At 36.7% G+C, this 23,243-nt stretch overlaps 2 protein-coding genes across 2 annotated transcripts; both read left to right on the forward strand.

Moving 5' to 3' along the window:
* The first annotated feature begins 9,980 nt into the window (after positions 1-9,980).
* Positions 9,981-12,039, forward strand: LOC114419122 (30S ribosomal protein S17-like). Its single transcript, XM_028384727.1, has 3 exons — positions 9,981-10,214; positions 11,337-11,512; positions 11,661-12,039. Exons 2-3 carry the CDS (start codon positions 11,351-11,353, stop codon positions 11,802-11,804), a joined length of 306 nt encoding a protein of 101 aa, XP_028240528.1. The 5' UTR covers positions 9,981-10,214; positions 11,337-11,350; the 3' UTR covers positions 11,805-12,039.
* A 4,012-nt stretch (positions 12,040-16,051) lies between these two features.
* LOC114419123 (receptor protein kinase-like protein ZAR1) lies at positions 16,052-21,138 on the forward strand. The gene is made up of 2 exons (XM_028384728.1): positions 16,052-17,869; positions 20,070-21,138. The coding sequence occupies exons 1-2, from the start codon at positions 16,381-16,383 to the stop codon at positions 20,699-20,701; spliced, it is 2,121 nt and encodes a 706-aa protein (XP_028240529.1). The 5' UTR covers positions 16,052-16,380; the 3' UTR covers positions 20,702-21,138.
* The last annotated feature ends 2,105 nt before the right edge of the window (positions 21,139-23,243 follow it).

A 23,243-nucleotide genomic window follows, 5' to 3' on the forward strand; every position in this document is an offset into this window, starting at 1 on the left:
TTAAGAGTATTCTTCGCTCTAATTTTCGAATTAAGGACTTAGGACCATTAAAGTATTTTCTAGGCTTGGAGGTGAATCAATATGATGAGGGTATTTGCGTTTCTCAAAGAAAGTATTGCCTTGAATTGCTTACTGATTCTGGAATGTTGGGCTGTAAACCAAGTTCAACACCTATGGACAGTTCTATGAGGCTTCGTCAAAATGACTCCAGTGATTTTCTTGATGATCCCTTGTCTTATAGACGTCTTGTTGGAAGATTAATATATCTTACAACAACTCGCCCTGGTATTGTTTATGCAACCCAGCAGCTAAGCCAGTTCATGGCTTATCCTACTAAGTCTCATCTTGGTGCAGCAAGGAGAGTCCTTCGATATCTCAAAAGCTATCCAAGCAAAGGTCTATTCTTCAAACGGAATTCTCCTACGCATCTCATTGGTTTTAGCGATGCCGATTGGGCAACATGTGTTGACACTAGAAGATCCATAACAGGTTATTGCTTCTTCCTTGGCAACTCCTTGATTTCATGGAAAACAAAGAAACAAAACACAGTGTCTCGTTCTTCTTCAGAAGCCGAATACAGGGCTCTAGCAACCAGCACTTGTGAGTTACAATGGATGTCCTATCTCCTTGATGACCTCAAGATTACTTGTACCAAATCTGCAGTTCTATACTGCGACAATCAAAGTGCTCTTTATATAGCTGCTAATCTCGTGTTCCATGAGCGCACAAAACACCTAGAAATTGATTGTCACCTCGTCCGTGAAAAGTCTCAAGCAGGCCTGATGCGTTTGCTCCTTGTTGCTTCTTGTCATCAACTCGCAGACATGTTTACCAAAGCCTTGCCACCTCGCTCATTCACCTCCAATGTATCCAAGCTGGAGTTGGTAGATCTCTACACACCACCAGCTTGTGGGGGGCTAACAGAAAATGGCCCAAAACCGTTAGAGGAGGCCCATGATAATTTGGCCCATATAAATCCTGTAGATACCTCAAATTGTAAATAGCATCTGCTAGGATCATTCTAGAATAGTATGAGCTGTAAATATAGGTAGAGCAAGGACATTTTGTTTTTCTTTTTGATCTTATCTCTTCAGAATCATTTGGGATATATATTCTTGTATTCTTTCATTAATTGATACATTGAATCATTCTCAATTATTGTCGTATTTGTTATACCTTTGTCACCAATTCTTTTAAAAGGCAAGTAGTATTGTTACTTACATAACAACTATAATATAAAATTGATCATCATGAGTTGCACTTGTGACTAGACATGCATTTCTACTAGCTAGGGATGAAAAAAAATGCATACTTAGCCCTGTCACCCGTTGAGAAATGGGGGCAATTATTCTCCCACAGTCGTTCCGCCACCTCCTATTTCTTTTGCCTAACGGGGTGAGAAAATTAAGCTGCACTAACATCACCTATTTTTTTCCAACAAATTATATACAAAACATATCAGGATTAAATATTATGTAAATTAAAATTAACATTAAGATTATTAAGTTTGAGATATAATTAAACTGCCATTGTAATTTAATTGTTATAGAGTCAAATTGGGTTTCAGATAAAAATTTATATTTTCAAATCCACCCTCATTCCTTAGAATTTTTTACCCCAAATAATACAAGTAAAATATATACTTATCCAAATTAATGAGACAAGCCAACTATTTACATACATGATACAAATTATTATTCATAGGTGAGAAATCGATTCCTTCCAAACCGATTTTTCACCTTTTTTTTTTATTTTTGTGTTGTAAATTTGGTTTCTGGAGAATCAATTTCATACCGTGTTATTTTTTTATTTAGTTTAATGACTAAATTTATAAGCATGATAAATGATGTCCAATCGACACAAAATACATTAATAGATTATAAAAGAAAATAAAAAATGCTTATTTGATTAAAAAAATACTTTTAAAAACTTAAGTACTTTTTTATTCATATATACTTTGTTAATCTTTGTTTTAATTTTTTGTTAAAATTATGAAATCTAAGTATAAAAATAAATAGTATATTATAATTACAAAGTTTATAATGAAATGCAATTATATAGTGAAAGGTTAAGCGTCAACTTGACCAATGTTAAATTGAGTAAAAATATGCTTGTAAATCTAGTCATTAAACATTATTTAACATTAGTTTGACCGATGTTAAATAAAAAATAACGCGTTGTGAAATTAAGGAATCAATTTTACAACATAAAATTGAAAAAAATAAAATAAAAGAGAAGTAAAAATCGATTTGGGGAAAACTAATTTCTCATTTATGAATAGTAATTTATATCATAGATTTAAATAATAGTTGATTTGTATCATTTGAATATATATATATATATATATATATATATATATATTATTTTATTGTATTATTGGGATAAAAATTATCATTGCTTGCATAACATGTTAGAGAAAACTCAAATTTAAAAAAATCTATTTTCACCCGAAACCTATTTTTTCCATCAAAATCAAGATGACACGAACCCTGCCTATAATATTTTTTTTATTCAGTAAAAGTAGTGCAACATGAGAATTTATTAGAAGAAAAAGAACACACACCCAGCCATCTTATTTATCACTACATTACACTAGCTAATAATAAAAAATATTCTAAATAATTACTAAATATTTTTTCTAAAGACATAAAGAAAGAATTTAGACCGCTTAACGTTCTGCTGACCCTATACGTAATTAGACAAGAATAGTACTAGCATAGTAGCATGCATGCATATATGAATAATCTTTTGATAAGAAAAATACTTGTCTTGCACCCTTTTTCAGCCCTAAACAATCCCCTCATCCCATCAAAGATGAGGTATGTCATGTCTATTGCATATCTCATTCTTGGGAATGAAAAGTGCACGTAAAAGTTTGATGCTATTTTAATAACTTATAGTTATCATAGTGGGATAATTGACTGTTTTATGTGAAAATACACGTAAAGATTTGATTTGATGTTATTTTAATAACTTATAGATATCATAGTGGGATAATCTTAAGAGCAAAGGGAAAGATATTGGGAATGTCTGGAGTTCGAGGACAAAGTTCCCTCCAGAATTAAGCTAAGTTATGCAAATTCTTCTCCACTTTATTCATTCATTATCCTTCCTTTTATACATTGCTTTGATACTACATTCCTAATAGATTACTTAACAAACCAATAACAAATTGGTAGTGGTCCTAACAATCTCTACGTAGTTGTAACTAACTAGCTTATTCAAATTCTATGATAGTGCTCTTCCTTGGCTAAAGCTTGCAGTGCAATTCACATATAGTCCTTCAAGTGGGCAGGATGTGTGATGCTCCTCTTAAGACTTCCTTTGTTGGCTTCGGGTAAGTCTTCTATCTCTTCTGGTTGTTGTTGCTATCATCACTCCCCCTTGGAATAGCACCTTGTCCTCAAGGTGATGCAATTTGCGAATATCCTTCCATTTTTCCCATGTGGAGTCTTTTGGAGCAAGGCCCACCCATTGTACTAGCACGAGTCGGGTCGGCAGTGTGGTTGATGAATCCGTCTGAGAGGCAAGGATAGTCAATGGCTCAAGGATAGGATGATTATTGATGGCTTCCGGCGGAAGGGGAGAGGTATCCAAATCGAGGGGCTCGTGATGGGGTCGCAATAGAGAACAGTGGAATACTGGATGTATTCTGGACTCTATCAACAATTGCAAACAGTAAGTGACACTACCAATGCGCTCCAGAATGCGGAATGGTCCAAAATATCTTTTGGTAAGTTTATGATGATGATGAGTTCCCTGGACAGAAATGTGATGATGGGGTCGGAGTTTGACATAAACCATTTGTCCCACCTTGTATTCGACATCTTGGCGCTTCTTGTCAGTGTTGTGTTTCATGACAAATTGGGCCTTAAGTAGTTTACGCCAGAGGTTGGCGTGAATAGCTTCCCTGGTGACTAGCAAAGTATCGACAACTTCATTTCTAGACGAGCCTTGGAGATAGAAAAGAATTGAAGGTGGGGCCTTGTCGTAAATGACCTATAGGGAGTGATTTCGATTCCTAAATGTTGAGAGGTGTTGTACGACCACTCAGCCAAGGCCAGAAATTTATACCAATCCGATGGTTGATTATGAACAAAGGATTAGAGGTAATGTTCTATAATGCAATTCATGACCTCTGTTTGGCCGTCCGATTGGGGATGGTAGGCAATGCTCATGCACAGCGTTGTATCACTCAACTTGAATAACTCCCTCCAAAATGGACTGGTGAAAATGGGATTGCAATCCGAGATAATGCTGCGAAGGAAGCCATGGAGTTTGCATACTGTATTTAGGAACAGGGTCACCACCTTAAACGCCGTGAACTGCATTGGTAAGGCTCTGAGGTGAACTCCCTTCGAGAACCTATCCACCACAACGAAGATAAAAGTGAACCCATTGGAGCAAGGAAGATGAGTAACGAAGTCGAGGGAAAGATCCTCCCAAATGTTGGTAGGAATAAGAATTGGAGGCAACAGTCCGACGGGTTTACGCGTAACTGGTTTGAATTGTTGACAAACCTTGCATTGGCAGATGAACACCTTGACATCATTGACTATGGTGGACCAGTAAAAACTGGATCGAAGGCGGTGCAATGTCTTTTTCACTTTGAGATGGCCCCCAATAGGAGTGGCATGAAACTCTATTAACAGTGGCATGAAAGGATTACCAGAATCAATCCAAATAGTGTCTTTAAAAAATAGGAGATCACCATAAATTCGATAATTTGGGTAGTCCAAAGGCTTCAATTGAACTGATTCCAACTGAGATTGAAATGCAGAACAGGACAGCAAGGTTTGTTTCAATTTATCCATAAAGACGAAGTTGGGGACAGATAGTATGAAGCATTGGCCACTAGTGACTGGATTAATGCGCAAAAAGGAGTCCGCAACCACATTAGAAGCCCCTGTTTCAGACTGAAACTCATAATCATATCCCAGGAGTTTAGCCAAGTTAAATTTTTGCTCGGGTGTCTGGATAGTCTGAGACATTAAATCTCGGAGACTCCTATGATCGGTGAGGATAGTGAAATTGTGTCCAAGCAGATACTGCCACCACTTTCGGACTGTGGCAGTGATGACGTGCAACTCGCGTACATAAGTGGAGGCATATTGGAGTCAGGGGAAAAATGGCTTACTGAAGAACACAAAAGGGTGACCCTGTTGTGTCTGTACAGCTCCCATAGCGATGTCAAAAGCATATGTTTCCATGGTAAAAGGTAGGCTAAAATCCGGAAGGGCAAGAACCGAGGCTGCCGTCATCGCAAATTTGAGTTGATCAAAAGCAATTTGGGAATTGAATGTCTATTGGAAAACATCCTTGCATAGTAAAGTAGTGAAGGGAGCTACAATGGTCGCGTATCCCTTCACGAACTTGCGGTAAAACCCAGTGAGATCGAGAAAGGCACGTAATTCCTTTGGAGTCAAAGGAGTGGGCCAGTCAAGGATGGCTTTAACTTTGGATGGGTCGGGTTAGACACCACTGCCAGAGACTATTTGACCCAAGTATTCCAATTGTCTCTGACCAAATAAACATTTGGAACTTTTGAGGTAAAATTGGCCTTGTGATAAAGTCTGAAAAACGCATTCCAAATGATGGAGATGATCAGGAAGGGTTGCACTGTAAATCAAGATGTCATCGAAGAATATTGCAACAAATTTTCACAAAAAGGTTGAATTAAAGTGTTCACGGTGGCCCGAAATGTTGAAGGGGCGTTGCAGAACCCGAATGGCATAACACGATACTCATAGTGACCCTGGTGTGTCCGAAAGGCCGTCTTCGCAACATCCTTGTCTGCCATTAAAATCTGATGAAAATCTTGACGCAAATCGAGCTTAGAGAACCACGAGGCATGGCCTAGATTGTCGAGGAGTTATTCTATTGTCGGAAGTGGAAAACAATCTTTCACAGTGATGGAGTTCAGTGCGCGATAATCGACGCACATATGCCATGCGCTATCTTTTTTCTTCACAAGTAACACTAGGGAAGATAAAGGGCTTCAAATGGGTTGGATTAATCTTGATTGGAGTAACTCCGTCACTTGTTTTTCAATTTCAGATTTATGAAAATATGGGTATCTGTACGGCCGAACATTGATGGGATTGGCAGAAGGAATAAGGTTAATGTGGTGGACATTTTGGCGTAGAGCAGGGAAGGTAGTGGGCTATTGGAAGATGGTGTGGAATTTGAGCAGAAGGTCTTCAATGGCGAAAATAGGATGAATCGGGTACATGGGTGGTTCGGGTTGGGACATGGTTAATAGTGAAAGATGAAATAAGGCTAAGGTGGAGTGGGTATGGATCATCCACCTAATATATTGGGCTGAGGTTGGGGCGGGTTCGGTGTGAACATCCACGCAAATGCGAATTGGTTGGCCCAAGTGGGTGAAGTTCATGGTGAAGGATGTGTAATTAGTGACTATTGGGTCCAACGTACGTAGCCACTCAACACCCAAAATGACGTCAGTTCCACTGAGGGGTAAAACGCGTAGCGTTACTGTGAAATTGTGACTCTGGATTTGCAAGGCTGTTTCAGGGCATAATTGTCGACAGTCCATGACTGAACCATTGCCTACCATCACACGAAAGGGCAATGTGTCCTCCATGGGAAGGTTAAGAAACTTAACCACTCGTGGTTGGATGAAGTTGTTCGTGCTGCCGCTGTCGATGAGGATAGTGACATAAGCGTGTTTAATGAAGTCGTAAGCACGAAAAGTATCGGTAGCGGGAAGGCTGACCATGGCATGAAGGCTGATGTGGGGGTTGATTGGGGTGGGCTCGAGGGTCTAGGGGTCGTCAGGGGGTGAGGGAAGGGTAAGGGTTGGGCTATCGGGGTTGGAGAAGGCGGGTTCATTGGGGTCGGCAATGAATAATAGGTCGCGACCCTTACAATGGTGAGAGGAGTTCTACTTCTCATCACTGTTGTAACCGAGGCCTTTCTTGCGTCAAAATGCCATCTCCTCTAGGGTGTGTTGGGTAAAAGTGGGTTTGGGTCTAGGGTTAGGATTTTGGGAAATGGAGGTTGGGGCAGGTTGGAGATTAGGGGAAAAAAGGGGTCTGGAGCCTTTCCTTTGATCATTCAACTTGTCTTCCTAGAGTCAAGTGAGTGTCGTGGCTTGGGGAAGTGACAAAGGCTGCAATGCCTGCACCTCGCGATGAATCTCTGGTATGAGGTCGGAGATAAAGCAGCTCAAACGGAAGGGAGGAGGTAACCCAATAATGTGATTCGCTAAGCGCTCGAGGTATTCAGTCACTGAGCCATGCTATGAGAGCTTGAACAACGCATCGCGGGGATCATTATAGAACGATGGGGCAAAGCGTGTTTCGATAGCTTGCAGGAGGCCCGACCACGACGTAATGAAGTCGTTCCGGAACATCCATTGGAACCAGCTGAGGGCAGGGCCGTTAAGATAAAAGGAAGCCACAGTGATGTGTTCTTCCTCAAGGGTCCCCTGATAGTTGAAGAACTGGGAGATCTTGAAGATCCAACCCAGAGGATCGTGGTCGTCAAAACGGGGAACATCTAGTTTCACCGTGGGCCGCAGCGGAGCTGATGACGGTGGTAAGGAAGGAGGTAAAGTTGCTAGTTGGGATAAACGATCACACATGGCCTCAACTTTGCTGGCTAAGTCAGAGTGTTTATCAGAAAGGGAAGAAATGGCTTCTTTTAACCTATCGGTGGTGGTGCGACGGGTTGCATGATCGGCCATGGCAAGTCGGACCAATTTGTTAAGAGCAAAGGGGAAGATATTAGGAATGCCTTGAGTTCGAGGACAAGGCCCCCTCCTAAATTAAGCTAAGTTATGCAAATTCTTCTCTACTTCATTCATTCATTATCCTTCCTTTTATACACTACCTTGATACTACATTCCTAACAGATTACTTAACAAACCAATAACAAATTGGTAGTGGTCCTAACAACCTCTATGTGGTTGTAACTAACTAGCTTATTCGAATTCTATGGCAGTGCTCTTCCTTGGCTGAAGCTTGCAGTGCAATTCACACATAATCCTTCAGGTGGGCAGGACGCGTGATGCTCCTCTTTGGCCTTCCTTTGTGGGCTTCGGGTAAGTCTTCTATCTCTTCTGGGTTGTTGTTGCTATCAGATAATTGACTATTTTATGTTATAAAATGCACGCTTCTATTTTTATTTTCTTTTGTCTTTAAACAAGAATCTTCACAAGTAAATTTGTAAGATATTTGAATATTTACTTTATGCAAAGTAAAATCATGAGATTGATGAGAGAAACAAAGGCATTTTTTTTGGTAATTATTAAGATTAAAAATTAAAATTAATCAAAATGAGAGACTTATATGTTATATTAAAAACTGAACTTTGGTTTCAAGTGCCCACTTCTCGACGAGGAATTGAAGGCCGGTGTTGGTTTTGGTTTCTATGGTGATTTTGGTTTCCAATGGCAATTTTTTTTTCTAGTGCTAGTTTTGGTTTCCTTTTTTTTCAGTGGTAGTTTTCGTTTTGGTTTCCAGTGGTGCTTTGTGGTGGTTGTAATGGAGGTGTCACCACTGTTGGGTGGTTACCATTGAAAAATTAGTCTCTTAAATGAAATTTAGTGTCTTGATTCTCTTTAATATTTGTTCACGTTGGACAGTTGGAGGACAACAACAAAAAAAGAGAATGGAGTGTCATAACGCAGAACCTCCATCAACCTCTCTCCTCAATTATGTCTAACCATGAATCTAAGGAGAGTCATATAACTTACCTCGATCTATTTATATGTTGTGTGATTGGTGTCTCCCAATAGTCCTTTACATGTGCCTTCCTAGTATTGGGACTTGCAAGTCATATGCCTATGCATGATCTTGTTGGCTTTGTACTAGATACAAGTGTGTTGTTTATGCGTCTCTAACACGTTAGATACATGAAGCATTGCTTAGCATTGCCGCCACTCCTAATGGTCATGTGGGATTTGTATCTGATAGTCTAAGGTCTATATAAAGTAGGATGCTCAACCGGTTAAGTTGGTTGGTCATCGATGCAGACTCATGATTGACAATCCGAATCAAAGAGCTAGCATTCAAGTGAAAGTCACTCCCTTAGAGGTTAATTAAGTTAGATGAACAATTCACAACCTCTCAAACATTGAGTTTTTGATGTAAATGCCTAAGTTAATCAAGTGAAAGTCATCCCTTTGAGAGGATGAGTCGATTGGATGGTCTACAACCCCTAAGCATTGATATTGTATCATAAATGCGTAAGTTAATCAAGTGTGAGTCGCTCCTTGAGGGAATGAGTTGATTGAAGGGTCCATAGTCCACCAAACATTGAGTCTCTAATATAAATACTTAAGCTAATCAAGTGTGAGACATCCTTTGAGAGAAAGTTTTGGTTGGACAATCCACAACTCTCAAGTCTCAAACATTGAGTTTGTGACATAAATGATAAGTTAATCAGGTAGGAGTTTCCCTTAAGAGACTAAGTTGGTTAGACGGTTAATTCTTTTTATCGTCTTTTTTTATCAGAATTTTTCTGCAATAAAAATAAGATCCGTTAAATTTTTATGTAATAATTAATCAATAATTGAGATGTTATGAAATCAAGATCATTAGAGAAAAAAAATTGATGTAAAAAATTCAAGTGCTTAAAAGGAATAATTGGTTATAACAAAAAAAATCCATTCCTTAAGGAAAAAAAAAAAGAGTAATAGTCATTAAAAAATAAACAGATGAGGAATAGTTTCTAAAATTATGAATACTAATTTCTTTTGTTAGTTAAAAAGCTTAAGTAAGTCAAATTCTGAAAACTTATGAAAAATTCATTTCACCTTTGAAATTATAAAAATATTTTAATTTTAAAAATTATTAAATAAAAATTATTTCAATGCTTAAATAGTAAAGACTTAAAGTGAATTACAATTGACAATTTTAAAAATTAAAATAATATTTTTTTATAAAAAAAACTTAACTGATTTAAGTATTAATTTAATGTATTTTCCTCTTAAACATACAAAGGGTTTAACCGTTTAAGCCCTTTAGGTCCAACGCTTTAAATCTCACCCTGTAGTCCTCACTCCTTTGGTTTCTCATTTCGTAGAGTCGTAGCGGCAGCTCCGCCGTTGGTCCACCGCCTACTCCTCCTCGCGCCGCCGCACTTCGGTGACGACGGAAGACACGTCGAATTGGTCCTCCGTGGAATAGTCCTCGTTTCCCCGTTTGGAATAATTTCCATCACTTTTCGTTGCTTTCGTTTTGTTCGAGGTTCGTAGTCTCTGCAATTTCTCCCAATTCTTCTGCGCTTTTAATTTTTGAGCTTTTGATTTGTGTGGCGTTGGACTGTACTGTTCGGCTAATTATCGGATTTAGGTGCTGTTCTTAAACGTTTTTTTTTTTTAATTTCATTTACTTTTTTATTTTTTATTTTCGAATGTTTTTATTTTCAAGTAAGAGTTACAGTCTATTTGCACTTTATGGCATAAACACTTATATAACTCAGCTTAGATTTAATTAACACTCTGTAAGTTATTGAGAGAACTTGTGAAAATACCTTATGATATGTCTATAAACTATTTTCAATTTATTTCCATATGGTCTTGAAGATAGCTTATGAAAATAGTTTTAATCTATTTTCTCTTTTATTATAAAAACAGCTTATACATATACACAAGTACTTACATAATAAGTACTTATTCAATAAGTTCTTAATTAAGCTCGTGTTTGGATAAACCTCTCCATAAACACTTATAGAATAATAAATAAGAAGATAAAATATATTGAGTTTCTCCTTAAGTTAAAATCAACTTATACACCTTAGCTTCTGGAGAAGTTAAATGAAAAGAACTTCTATAAAATTTAAGAGCATAAGTTGAATTTAGCTTATATGAGAAGTTCAATTCATTTTACCTTTTTTTTAATCCTATAAGTGCTTAGGGAGAAGTTTATCTAAATAGGACATAGGTTGTTTACCAAAACAGATCCTAAACAATAAAAAGTTGTTTTCAAAATGATAATAAAACTAGAACAAGGGAATATTTTTATATTTAAAGGTTATATTAGAAAATGAAAGTAGAAAACAATTTTCTCAGTCCAAACAGCCTCTTAAAAATCATCTGCAGTAGGTCAGTGTTTTTTTACTGGTGGTTTGGAAGCTCTTGTTCTTGCATAATCTGTAATGAGTTTGCGATTGTGCGCATTTGTCCTCCATTTGTTTTGATGGTTTCAAAATGATCAAATTTGGATGCTGGGAGGTATATTTAAGTATGGTCTATGGGGTTTTAAATTTTGCAAGTTCCAACCCTTGGCAAACATCCCTGGTTGAAATCCATGAAACTCAAATTTGAAATTCATGACATTTTTTTTTAAATCCAATTTTGGGTATTGCAGGTTGGGAGGAGAAAATGAAGCAAGTAGTAGGAATGGTGGTTTCCAATAAGATGCAGAAATCAGTTGTGGTGGCAGTGGATAGACTTTTCTATCACAAAGTCTATGATCGTTATGTCAAGCGCACCTCTAAATTCATGGCTCACGATGAGAACAACCTCTGTAACATTGGTGACAAAGTTAGTAGCATGAACTTACCAATTTAATTGGTTTATTGTTCATCACTTAAGTTCTTGTGCATGTTATTCTTATGATCTTATCACTTAATTTGTACTCTTGGTTTTGCCCAAAAGTTAATAAATCTATCAATTTTACCTTGTTGTTTAGGTTCGACTGGATCCTTCTAGGCCTTTGAGCAAGCATAAACATTGGGTTGTTGCTGAAATTCTTAAGAAGGCACAGATATACGTTCCACCCTCCACCCCTGTGTCTGTTAATGTCAACTCCAGCTCTGTAGCACCAGCTTCATAAATTTGTTCAAGGGTCTGAATGTATGAACTTAATTCTCATTTTGAATGCATCCCATCAGGATTGTTTTCTGTTAGGTATTTATATTATTCCCCATACTCGTGGAAAAGGTTACACTGTTATGGACATGTTTTCTGTTTTCGGCATCACATGTTTCTACAGATTTCCTGTTTCCTTGTTGTCCTTATTTTTTGTACTATTCTTACTTTACTCATTTCTTATTATCTAGTTTGTCATATACTTAGCCTTTGATTCCAGCCATCCTTCAAATCCATGAGTCTATACAAACTCATTAGAGATATTTTTTGGGGGCATTTTCCCTTCCCTCTGCTCTCTTCTCCCCAACTCCAACAATAAAGTAGTTCTGAATTACGAGTTACGAGTATAGTTGTTTTTTCGTTTTCTCCATGCTATGTTGGTGAATATCTACATCCTCCAATGGTAATGCCAACACCATGTTTACATGTAAAGCATGTCAGTGGTAGGCCATTATTGAGGAAATAGATGCAAGAGTGCTACTTCTTCGTAAGTGAGGTGAGGTACTTCTTTTGAATAGGCAGGGTTGTTCTAGGATGACTCAAGTGACGACCAAGGTTGCTTGCAAAGCATCGGATATGCGAAAGAGGGAGAATGTGCTACATCGGATATTGCTGTAGTTGATGAAAGAGTGTAGTTTATGCTAAAGCTGCTAACTCGTAGGAAGCTTAATGCTAACTCTAACATATAAAATGTTTTAAGAGTTTCATTTCATGGTGAAAATCCTCACTTATAAAGTGAAATAGTATACTGTATACCTTGTCATTTATGTACACTAATGTACTCAACGCATTTGCATAGTGCAGATAGGAATAAAGAGTATTACCTACTTAGCTGGACAAACTATGCCTGCTTTTTTTAATTTACAGAAGGCCATTCATTACTTAATATTTACTACACTGTCCTTGAAACTCTCCCTCACAGTAGAGGGAGACTCATATTTTCCAAGATTATTAACAATTCTGATTGGAGAAATATTGGTGAAATGATCTCTTATCCTTGTGACAGTAGGTGAGCACAAAGCCTTAGATTTTTCAAAATTATCTCTTAAGAAACTTTACAGATTTCCCATATAGTGTATGTGGCAAGCTAAATCAGAGCATTTATAGTCTTAAAAAAGCGAGATTCGAAGACAGCCACTGCCAACTTTTTGCTTGATCGGGATGAGGATTCTCAGCAGTTAGAGAGAGAGAATAAAACTCAATTGTCCACCTTTAATTTTATTTTTCCTCTTTTATAAAATTAATAAAATATTAGAAAATAAAATTTCAGCTTCTTGATCGTGACTGCAGGATTGACTTTGTTAAAAGTGACTGCAGACAATCCATCAAAAGGGCTAATTTTTTTTTCATACATATAACAAAAAAGATAAGGGGAGGGGACATAGAATCATATTGTTAGAGTCCTCTTTAAAGCAAGAAGCTCTCCATCTTAGACCCGTTGCATACAATAAATATTCATTTGATTATATTTTAGTCAAAGTTGGTTGTATAGTTTTACGAATATGATTTAATTATCTAAATGCAAACATTTAAAATTAAAAAAACAGATCTTATGCAGGTGGTCCAGATCGTAAGTAGAAGGCTGTCCATGTTGTTGTTTTGTTGGAAAGATACTTGAAAATATAATGGAAATTTGAGCCTCTACTCTGTTATCGTCTTTATCCTAACTTACTCCCTCTTTTACTTTTTATTTGGATATTATTTCTTTTTTTGATTATCCATTTGGATATTTTGATAAATAATAGTTGGATATTATTTCTAAACTTTGGCGGCAGGATAAAGTTTAATATGATATGTTATGAGGTTGATTAACTGATAATTCGATGCTGTAAAAATCAGTCTGCTTTATTTTATCAAGTCTGATTAGATATGTGAAGCTGCTATATATTTTTGGTAGTATTTGTCGTACGTGAAATTGGGTTTACGTTTATGTGATCAAATATGGAGTTTTTTTCGCATGATTTTTGTTACAATTTTATCAGGCAGGTTTTTTTTAGTAATAAATAATAATAAGTATAGATACAGACGTGTCGCGCTGCTGTATTATATGCATCGAGTTTCCCAGAAAAGTAAAAGAAACCTCAAATTGAATTCATCTGTATTGTAAGTTCCGTTTTCATGTTGAAATGAACACACATGGAATTCGTTTATTCGTCCTTATTCAAGATATTTTAAATCCATTCCAAAAAAGTTCCCTATATCTCAGAAAAAATTATGGATCCAATTATGATGAAGTTGATAGCACATGGGGCATCTCTATGAATGCAATTTGTGAAATGAGAGATGACTAAATTATTTCTTTTTTGGCTATAATAGGGGAATTGACATTTTTTTAAAAAGCAATATAGAATTTAGAAGTTAAGATGCACTTAGTAAAAAACTAATTTGATACCAACATGCAACATGTTGCAGAGGTAAAAGATCTGGTCATTAAAAACAAAAATGGGTTATTGAGGTCTGAGAAAATCAGTAGTACTGAGTTGAATTGCAGATGCTAGGTGCACATGATGTGTTAATAACTCTCATACACAGCAAGTGGCACGTTGACCATTCTCAACACATTAATGTTTTGCTCCTCAGGCAAGGTTGTTTATGGTTATATATAGAAAGACAATAGTTTTTTTTTTTTTTTTAAGTTTTTGGCTCTGGGTTAATGTCCCCAATAACACTGCATCTCACAAATGCTTTAATGATGCAAACAAAAAAATAAATTCAAGTAGCCGAAAATAATTAAAGTAGAACCATTTACAAACTTAGATGCTGGGACATTGTCAATTTATAAAGTATGTTTGTTTGTTTACTTTAAAATATGAATTATGTTCATATCAAAACACTTGATTTTAATTTTGGTTGGGTTGTTCATGCTCAAATACTAGTGGAAGTTGTTAAAAATGACAATAAAAGGCAAAACTCTCACATAGATGAATGGACCGAATACTTCAGAACTACTCTGTTTAATGAGAAGAAAACCGTTTAAGATTTCTGTTAAGTTCATTTATTAAGGTGCGGGACCTATGCTCCTGATCTAACTGTTGGAGTTAATTTGTGTAGTTGGAATTCATTTGGTACCAACTATATCCCTTGACCACAAAGCAAAGCGTTTTTATTAATTTATTTTCTTTCTCAAAGTGTAACTAATGATTCTTTAGGAGCGAATTTAAGCTGTCTTCCTTTTGAAATAGGGGAAGATATCATTTGGCATGCATAAAGTTCCCTCATCTTTTGCCCATAGAAATCATTCCCGAAATTATACGCACAAGAAATACTAAAAACAAATTGCATTATAGTTCGTGTGGCTATATATGTTAGCTTCTAAGTTTGTTTTGCATGATTGAGAAGTAGATGCAATTATCACGTATAGTTTCGTTCAAAGAATAAATGATTACGGCAAAAGCTGGTTCTTTCTGTTGTACCCAATTAAAGAGAAGGAACATTATACTGTAATTTGAAATGGAATATGAAGTAGTACAAACTAGTGTATAATGCAGGTGTAACCATGCCATTATGAACGTGACCGAATGGTGTTTGGTTGAAGTCCCCAAGTTTTGCGAAATTTCATGACAGCAAGAACTCATGATGGCATCAAGAGATAATAATGACGTGGGATTAATACTTGTCCAATACATCTACCAGTATTATTAACAGCAGTAAAAATTCATGAATTAACAAGAAAATAGATTATTCAGGTTCTTTTTCGGGGGTGACAAACTGAATAAATTCAATAATTCAACAGAAAAGTTGACTTCGTTGAAGTAGATAAATTGCTAAATATGAAACTACACATGAAATATAAATTATAAAAACTTGCTCATAAACTAACAAGAAAAGTTGACTTCGTGGAAATAGATATAAGAAACACATGAAATACAAAATGTATTTGCTCATGGACTTAAGTTGTGCAATATTATCTTCTCTTTAAGGTTATATTCAACTATGATGCACAAAATGGTTAAAAAAAGTGCACAAAAGCAAACACAATAGAAACAAATAAGAACTTTCAAGAATTAAAATTTTCACATGCACTAAGACTCAACTCAACACAAGTTTCGTGTGGAATAAAAACTTGTCTTTCTTTATTGTTATATATTTTTAACAATAAAAAAAACGAATCATTAAGACCCCACGATGCAAGCTACTCAGTTGAATCATCAACCTCATTTCAACAACAACACAACCAACTGAAACAAATTCCAAATCCAATGATCTAATAATCCCAAGCTGTAATCAAATGGATCAAACAAGATTCTCTCTATCTCTTTCATTTCACTTCACTACACTCTTTCCGTTACCAAGTCCTCTCTTTCTTTGGTTTGTTTTCTTTTTTCTTTTTTTTGGCGGGAATTGGACCCCACAAAATTAAAATCTGGTCCTCTCCCAAACTCTACATTTCTCTTCTCTCATAAATACAGCTACTTTCTTTCTTACGCCTCAACTAAACCATTTCCTGCACTTTCACTCTCACAAGTCACAACACTGCACAAAACGCACCGTGGTATTTTTCTTCGTCTTCCAAAACGGTGCCGTATTATCATTCATTCTAAATGACCGTTACTTTTTTCATCTTTCTTCTCTACTTCTTTTTTCATCCCGCCGTTTCTCTCTCCTCCGACGGCATCGCGCTTCTCACTCTGAAGTCCGCCGTGGACGCCCCCGGCGCTGCCGCGTTCTCCGACTGGAACGACGCCGACGCCACGCCGTGCCGGTGGTCCGGCGTCACGTGCGCGAACATCTCCGGGCTCCCGGAGCCGCGTGTCGTCGGCCTGGCGCTCTCCGGCAAGGGCCTCCGCGGCTACCTCCCGTCGGAGCTCGGCACCCTCCTCTACCTCCGCCGCCTCAACCTCCACACCAACGCCCTCCGCGGCGCCATCCCGGCGCAGCTCTTCAATGCCACCGCGCTCCACAGTGTCTTCCTCCACGGCAACAACCTCTCCGGCAACCTCCCTCCCTCCGTCTGCACCCTCCCCCGCCTCGAAAACCTCGACCTCTCCGACAACGCCCTCTCCGGTGCCATCCCCGATACGCTCCGAAAATGCTCCAACCTCCAGCGGCTAATCCTCGCCCGGAACAAATTCTCCGGCGAGATTCCGGCGAGTCCGTGGCCGGAGCTGAAAAGCCTAGTCCAGCTCGATCTATCATCGAACCTTCTAGAAGGTTCGATCCCGGACAAGCTCGGTGAGCTCAAAACCCTAACCGGAACCCTCAACCTCTCTTTCAACCACTTGTCTGGTAAAATCCCTAAATCTCTAGGGAACTTGCCTGTTGCCGTGAGCTTCGATCTTCGGAACAATGATTTGAGCGGTGAGATTCCCCAAATGGGGTCTTTTTCGAACCAGGGCCCCACCGCTTTCCTCAACAACCCGAACCTGTGCGGGTTTCCTCTGCAGAAACCCTGCACAGGTTCGGCGCCGAGCGAACCGGGGCTCAGCCCTGGTTCACGAAGGCCGGCGCACCGGTCTGCGAAGGGACTTAGCCCTGGTTTGATTATTTTGATCTCGGTGGCGGATGCCGCCGGGGTGGCCTTGATTGGGCTTGTGGTGGTTTATGTTTATTGGAAGAGGAAGGGCAAGTCCAATGGGTGTAGTTGCAGTTTGAAGAGGAAGTTTGGTGGGGAGAGTGAGAAGTTGAGTTTGTGTTGTTGGTGTAATGGGGTGAAGAGTGATGATTCTGAGGTGGAGGAGGGGGAGAAGGAAGAGGGAGAGGGTGGGAGGGGGGAAGGAGACTTGGTGGCCATTGATAAGGGTTTCAACTTTGAGCTTGATGAGTTGTTGAGGGCTTCTGCTTATGTGTTGGGGAAGAGTGGGTTGGGGATTGTGTATAAGGTGGTGCTGGGGAATGGGGTGCCTGTGGCTGTGAGGAGATTGGGGGAAGGTGGAGAACAGAGGTATAAGGAGTTTGCTGCTGAGGTTCAAGCCATTGGCAAAGTGAAGCATCCCAACATTGTGAAGTTGAGAGCATATTATTGGGCTCCTGATGAGAAGCTTTTGATCAGTGATTTCATCTCCAATGGCAATTTGGCCACTGCCCTTAGAGGTTAGTCAGTTCTTTCTTTCACATTCTGTTCATGTTTTTCATTTTTGCCTTTGGTTTTGGGTCATTGATTTTGTTAATTTGTTGCATCAGTGATTAATGGGGTTGGGGCATTTTTACTCTCACCATCCATAACATACTAACATGCTTTTGAGTACAGGGATGATTATTCCCACAAAAAAGTGATGGCTACTAATTTAGTGTTGCACAATAACAGTAACAAAAAGAAAGAATAATAATGATAGCTGATAATAGTTGGCTGAAATTTGGATCTTAGGCAACGTAAGTAATTTAAACATTTTAGGAGGTTGTTATACAATGCTCAATTTTTATCGGGTTTGATTATGTCAGTCAAATGAATGGTTTGTTATTTTTATTTTTATTTTTATCAATGCTGCTTTTTTTTTTATAAAAAAAATAAAGTAGTAATTAATAAAGGTCTGAGTCTGACCATCTAACCATTCCAGCATTACTGGCACATCCCAACATTTTTTTTTTACAAAAGTTAGTATTAATGTTTTGCATAAATTCAAATAATTGTCTTTAAAAAAATTCAAATAATTTAATGAGCAATAATTATTTTTAAAGAAAATATTTAATGTAGTATTAACATTAATTAGACTGATGATAACGTCTTGTTCAAAACTAGCTTACTGTATTATCAACTTTAGGCTCTATTAGCCATCGTGTATATTTTTTTTTTCCCGATGCTTAGAATATTTCTTTTATAAATGATTTGCAATATGGTTGAGTTTATATTACCCTGAACTTATTATAAGTTTTCCCCCCTTCATTTTCTGGTTATAATGAGTTCAAAGAGCCATTTTAACTGCGCAAACTAGGTTCTATCAGAATGTTATGTTCTGTGCGTTCACTGATTTTAAATTAATTATTGTCCTTTTTAATTCAGCCAGAATAAAAAAAAATTGTCCTTCCTAGAAAGGATTGTTATCAATATAAATTTAACATGTTTCTTAAAAGACGTGATGCTAGAATATGCTAGTTTTACTTGCAGGGAAACGTGAAAGAAATTGAGTTTGGAGTTCTGTGTTTTTCTGTTGTCTTCATTCTGTGTGTGCGATTGTTTTTGCTAGAATAATAGAATTGTCGTTTCTGTTTTATAGATTTGTGGGACAGTGGGACCAAAGTGGTAGGTTAACTGGTGCAAATGTGCAACATTAAATTTTAACTTGTCTTGGTAGAAATAAAGAAATGACATTATATCTAATTTAATTTGAGGTGTGAGTGTGGCTAGGTCAGCACTTCAGTTAGATGTTTATTAATTATTGCCAAGGGGCGTTGGATCCAATAAATTGTTTGGTGAGACAACAGTGCTAATGTTAATGACCTCTCTTTGGGGACATCCGACGAGAAAGTAAGACATTCACCATGTGTCTGGGAAATGTGATGGCAATGATCCTCACGTTGGGGACCATGAGCTTCTAGACTTTTAGCTCATTTGCTGCACATGGGTCACTTAACAAACCAAAAACTTTAGGTGGAAAAGTTGCTCTTTCACAGTTCCAATTCATTTCCCAAGTGCTGTGTCTGTGTCTGTTTTGACTTTAATTTCATTTTAGTTGTTTGGATCTCCTTTACTATTTCGTATATTTCCAGTTTATCAGTTATCACACACTCCGTAACACTAACAGTATCTCTTAAAGTAGGCTTTGTTCAGAGTCTTTTGTTTGAGTTTGTGCCACATTTTTGCCTTTATTTCTTTCAGCTAAAGTTGAACTTCTAGTTTTTTGTTTATTGTAGTTGAAATTCCTTTTCTTAGACTCCATTGGAAAACTTTACTTTTCCTTGTTCCATTATTTTTCTTTTGGCTAAACTTTCTTACTTTTGAAGCTGTCTCTTCTAGCTTCACGGTTGCTTGATTAAACCCGGTCCCTTTCAGATATTATATTTGATTTTTCTTTTTGTGTACAGTAGGGATACTGAGCTTTGAATTTAAAACTTCATGCAAACTATTTAAATGTCTCACCACTAGGCCGAACCATAGTGCTTATATTTGAAATTATCTAGAAAAGTATGTCATTCTATTATGAATTTTGTATAAAATCCTTTTTGAGTCAACAGCATAGATTTATAATTGCAACAAAAAATAACTTGTGATCTGTTTTTGCATTCTATACAAGATTTTCCCAATAAATTTTTTCAGCTAAAATTAGTTCATATTTAATCCTAATTATTTGTGCAGGGAGAAATGGTCAACCATCCCCGAATCTTTCATGGTCAACCAGGCTGAAAATCATCAAAGGAGCAGCCAGGGGTTTGGCCTATCTCCATGAATGCAGTCCAAGAAAATTTGTTCATGGTGACATTAAACCCTCCAACCTCCTTCTCGACACTGACTTCCAACCCCATATTTCTGATTTTGGCCTAAACAGACTGATCAGTATAACAGGCAACAACCCCTCCTCTGGTGGCTTTATGGGAGGATCTCTTCCTTACTTGAAGCCATCACAAACAGAGCGAACTAACAACTACAAAGCCCCTGAGGCGCGAGTTCCAGGTTGCAGACCCACTCAGAAGTGGGATGTGTATTCATTTGGAGTTGTATTACTTGAATTGCTTACTGGGAAGTCCCCGGATTCTTCTCTGGCTGCATCAACTTCCATGGAAGTCCCTGACTTGGTGAGATGGGTTAGGAAAGGGTTTGAACAAGAAAGTCCATTATCTGAAATTGTTGATCCGTCGATGCTCCATGAAGTGCATGCCAAAAAAGAGGTACTAGCTGCGTTTCATGTAGCACTACAATGCACTGAGGGAGACCCTGAAGTCAGGCCTAGAATGAAAACTGTCTCCGAAAATCTTGAAAGAATTGGATAATAGTGTTCTAATGTTTACCAGCTGAAAGTGCACCTGAGACTGGAATTTCAATGACACTCAAGGAAGATGGATTGCAGCTCCATAATGCATTTTATGTGGTAGCACTTGGAAGATTTTCTTGTGGGGGCATCAAGATGGAATTGCAAATACTTTTCCATCTCCAACTACGCCTTCAGGCCCTTCTATGTTTTGAAGTTAAAGCAATTTTTTGACGGCTATCCCCATCACAGGTCTCACCCCATCTTCCATTCTTTTTTGTGCAAATCAAGGAAGTTGATAGATGTATTTAAATTTTGTTTTGATCTCATTTCAACTCATCTGATTAGAATAATTTCAGAATATCACTTGTTATTACTTGGGTTGGCAAGTTCAGATGCAATCTTGTGCATAATAAAATTATTTCTCTTCCCCGTTGTGAATGACAACTCAGTTTCACATTCTTCTTCTTCAGTGTTCTAAAGATTGCCGGTGCTCACAAATTTGCAAACTAGTTCTTGCCATTTGCCGATGTATAGAGATTGAACTTTTTATAACAGGTACTAAAATAACAAGTATGGAGACTAAACTTTTAATTTAATCTAATAATATATTGACTTAATTACTGATTTAGTCCAATTTGGAGGTTTGTCTTTTTAATCCCTAAAATTTAAAAATTCTTTTTAGTCTCTGAATTTTGTTAATTATTTTTTCAGTCTTTGACATAATAAATTAATATTTTGTGACGATTTTTAAGCACATCGTGACAATTTTTTTTTAAAATCGTCACAAAGTATCTATATTATATTAGGGACTAAAGAATGTAATTTTCAAAATTTAGAGACTAAAAATATATTTTTAAATTTCAGGATTTAAAAGAAATACATTCAAGGATTAAAATAATATTTAAGCTTAATATATTTTATAACAAGTACTAAGATAATACTTATTCTTATGTATTACAATAGAAGAATTTCTTAACATGCTATAAAAAGAATCTTGACAAAAAAATCTTAGGTTTAATTTCTTTCACATATGAAGTTATAAGGTTGTTTTCATGATAATTAAGAAAGAAAGAAAAAAAAAGGTTGTGGGTTTGAATTTTTTTCACTAACAAAAATTAATAAATTAACAATTAACATTGATCTTAAAAAAAGTTATGGCAGGTTAATTTAACCTGTAAATTGTCTTCTATGGTTGAGTTAGGTTAAAATTTTCAACTTGCTTTCAAAATAAATTTATTCTAAACCTATTTTCTTTAGCAAATTAAATTGGATTGACATATTTCCCTTTCTATTTTTCACAACTTAATCCTACTTTTGGCCTGTCTAAGTTAGCTTAGAGTCCTCTATTATGTCTAAAGATGAAATAGGACCAAATTCATCCATTCCACCTTGTTATCAAGCATGTGTTTGGATGGATGTTGATAAATTTAATTTTAAAGGAAATTGATTTTGAAGTTGATATTTGAATGTTTAAAGTTAAGAGTAAAATTCAGTACAAAATTTTAGATTTACCACATAAGCTACTTAAAATTACTCCAACATAAAATTGATTTTGGATCCAGAATCAATTATAAATTCTTTTTCAATGTAAAATCAACGCATATGAAAATATATTAAAAATAAATTATGGACTTAATAAATTCTTTGTACGTGGCCTTACCCTTCGAACTCATGACCAACAAATCACCAAGGCACAATTTTACCGCTGCACCAGGGCTCGCCCTCAAACATACATAAGTATGATGTCCCAAAATTATACGTAGTTCCCTGCTTGGGAAATTCAGTTTGAGCTTATCTTGAAGTCTTGAAAAACTTGAATCCAAACTTACTAGGGTGTACCTTGGTTCGATTTATACTTGATCAGGTGGTATACAACTAAAGAGATCAGAGTTCGTTTTACATTTATTTTTCTTTATTTATACACTTATTCAAGAGGAATCAAACTCTCCTTGCCGCTTAGATCAATAAGCATTGATTGAAAGAGGATTGCAGATTGAATCCAAGATGAGCATACTGAACGCAGTTGGACTTGAGTTCGCATGTTGCATTTAAACATGATAGATCAAATGCTTCAATTCAAAATCAATTTTGAGAATCAATTCATCAATGATATATATGAAAAAAAATCCATCAACTTATGAGTTAGGATTCAACCTGTAAATATTTATCTAACATTATCACTGTAACTATGAATAACAATTTAGAAATCACTTTACAGCGTTGAAGATGGTGTCTAGTCCAGTCCAGCGCTTGGCATTGGGAGAGAGTGCCTGATCTTTGACTCGATCAAAATATTCAATGTGTAACATTACTGACTTAATTCACGAGTTAAAGATTGTATTTACTTACATTACTTAGATTCTCAAAATTATTTTTATGAAGTTAGTAAACTTTTTTTAGGCTTGCAGTGAGTACACTTAATGGTGAGAGAAATGGAAATTGTTAACTAAAAATTAAGTAAAATTGATTCTAAGTATGTGACTCATAAATTTTAAAAAAATATCTATATTTACATTTTAACAATAATTATATATTTTTTTTAAAAAATAATTTTTCTAGAC

This window comes from Glycine soja, chromosome 7 (genome assembly GCF_004193775.1).
Source record: "Glycine soja cultivar W05 chromosome 7, ASM419377v2, whole genome shotgun sequence".
Lineage (NCBI taxonomy): Eukaryota > Viridiplantae > Streptophyta > Magnoliopsida > Fabales > Fabaceae > Glycine > Glycine soja.

Coding starts and splice junctions, on each gene's coding strand:
- LOC114419122 (XM_028384727.1), top strand. CDS start 11,351: ATGAAGCAAGTAGTAGGAATGGTGGTTTCCAATAAGATGCAGAAATCA. Junction 11,513..11,660: donor TCTGTAACATTGGTGACAAA/GTTAGTAGCATG, acceptor CTTGTTGTTTAG/GTTCGACTGGATCCTTCTAG.
- LOC114419123 (XM_028384728.1), top strand. CDS start 16,381: ATGACCGTTACTTTTTTCATCTTTCTTCTCTACTTCTTTTTTCATCCC. Junction 17,870..20,069: donor TTTGGCCACTGCCCTTAGAG/GTTAGTCAGTTC, acceptor TTATTTGTGCAG/GGAGAAATGGTCAACCATCC.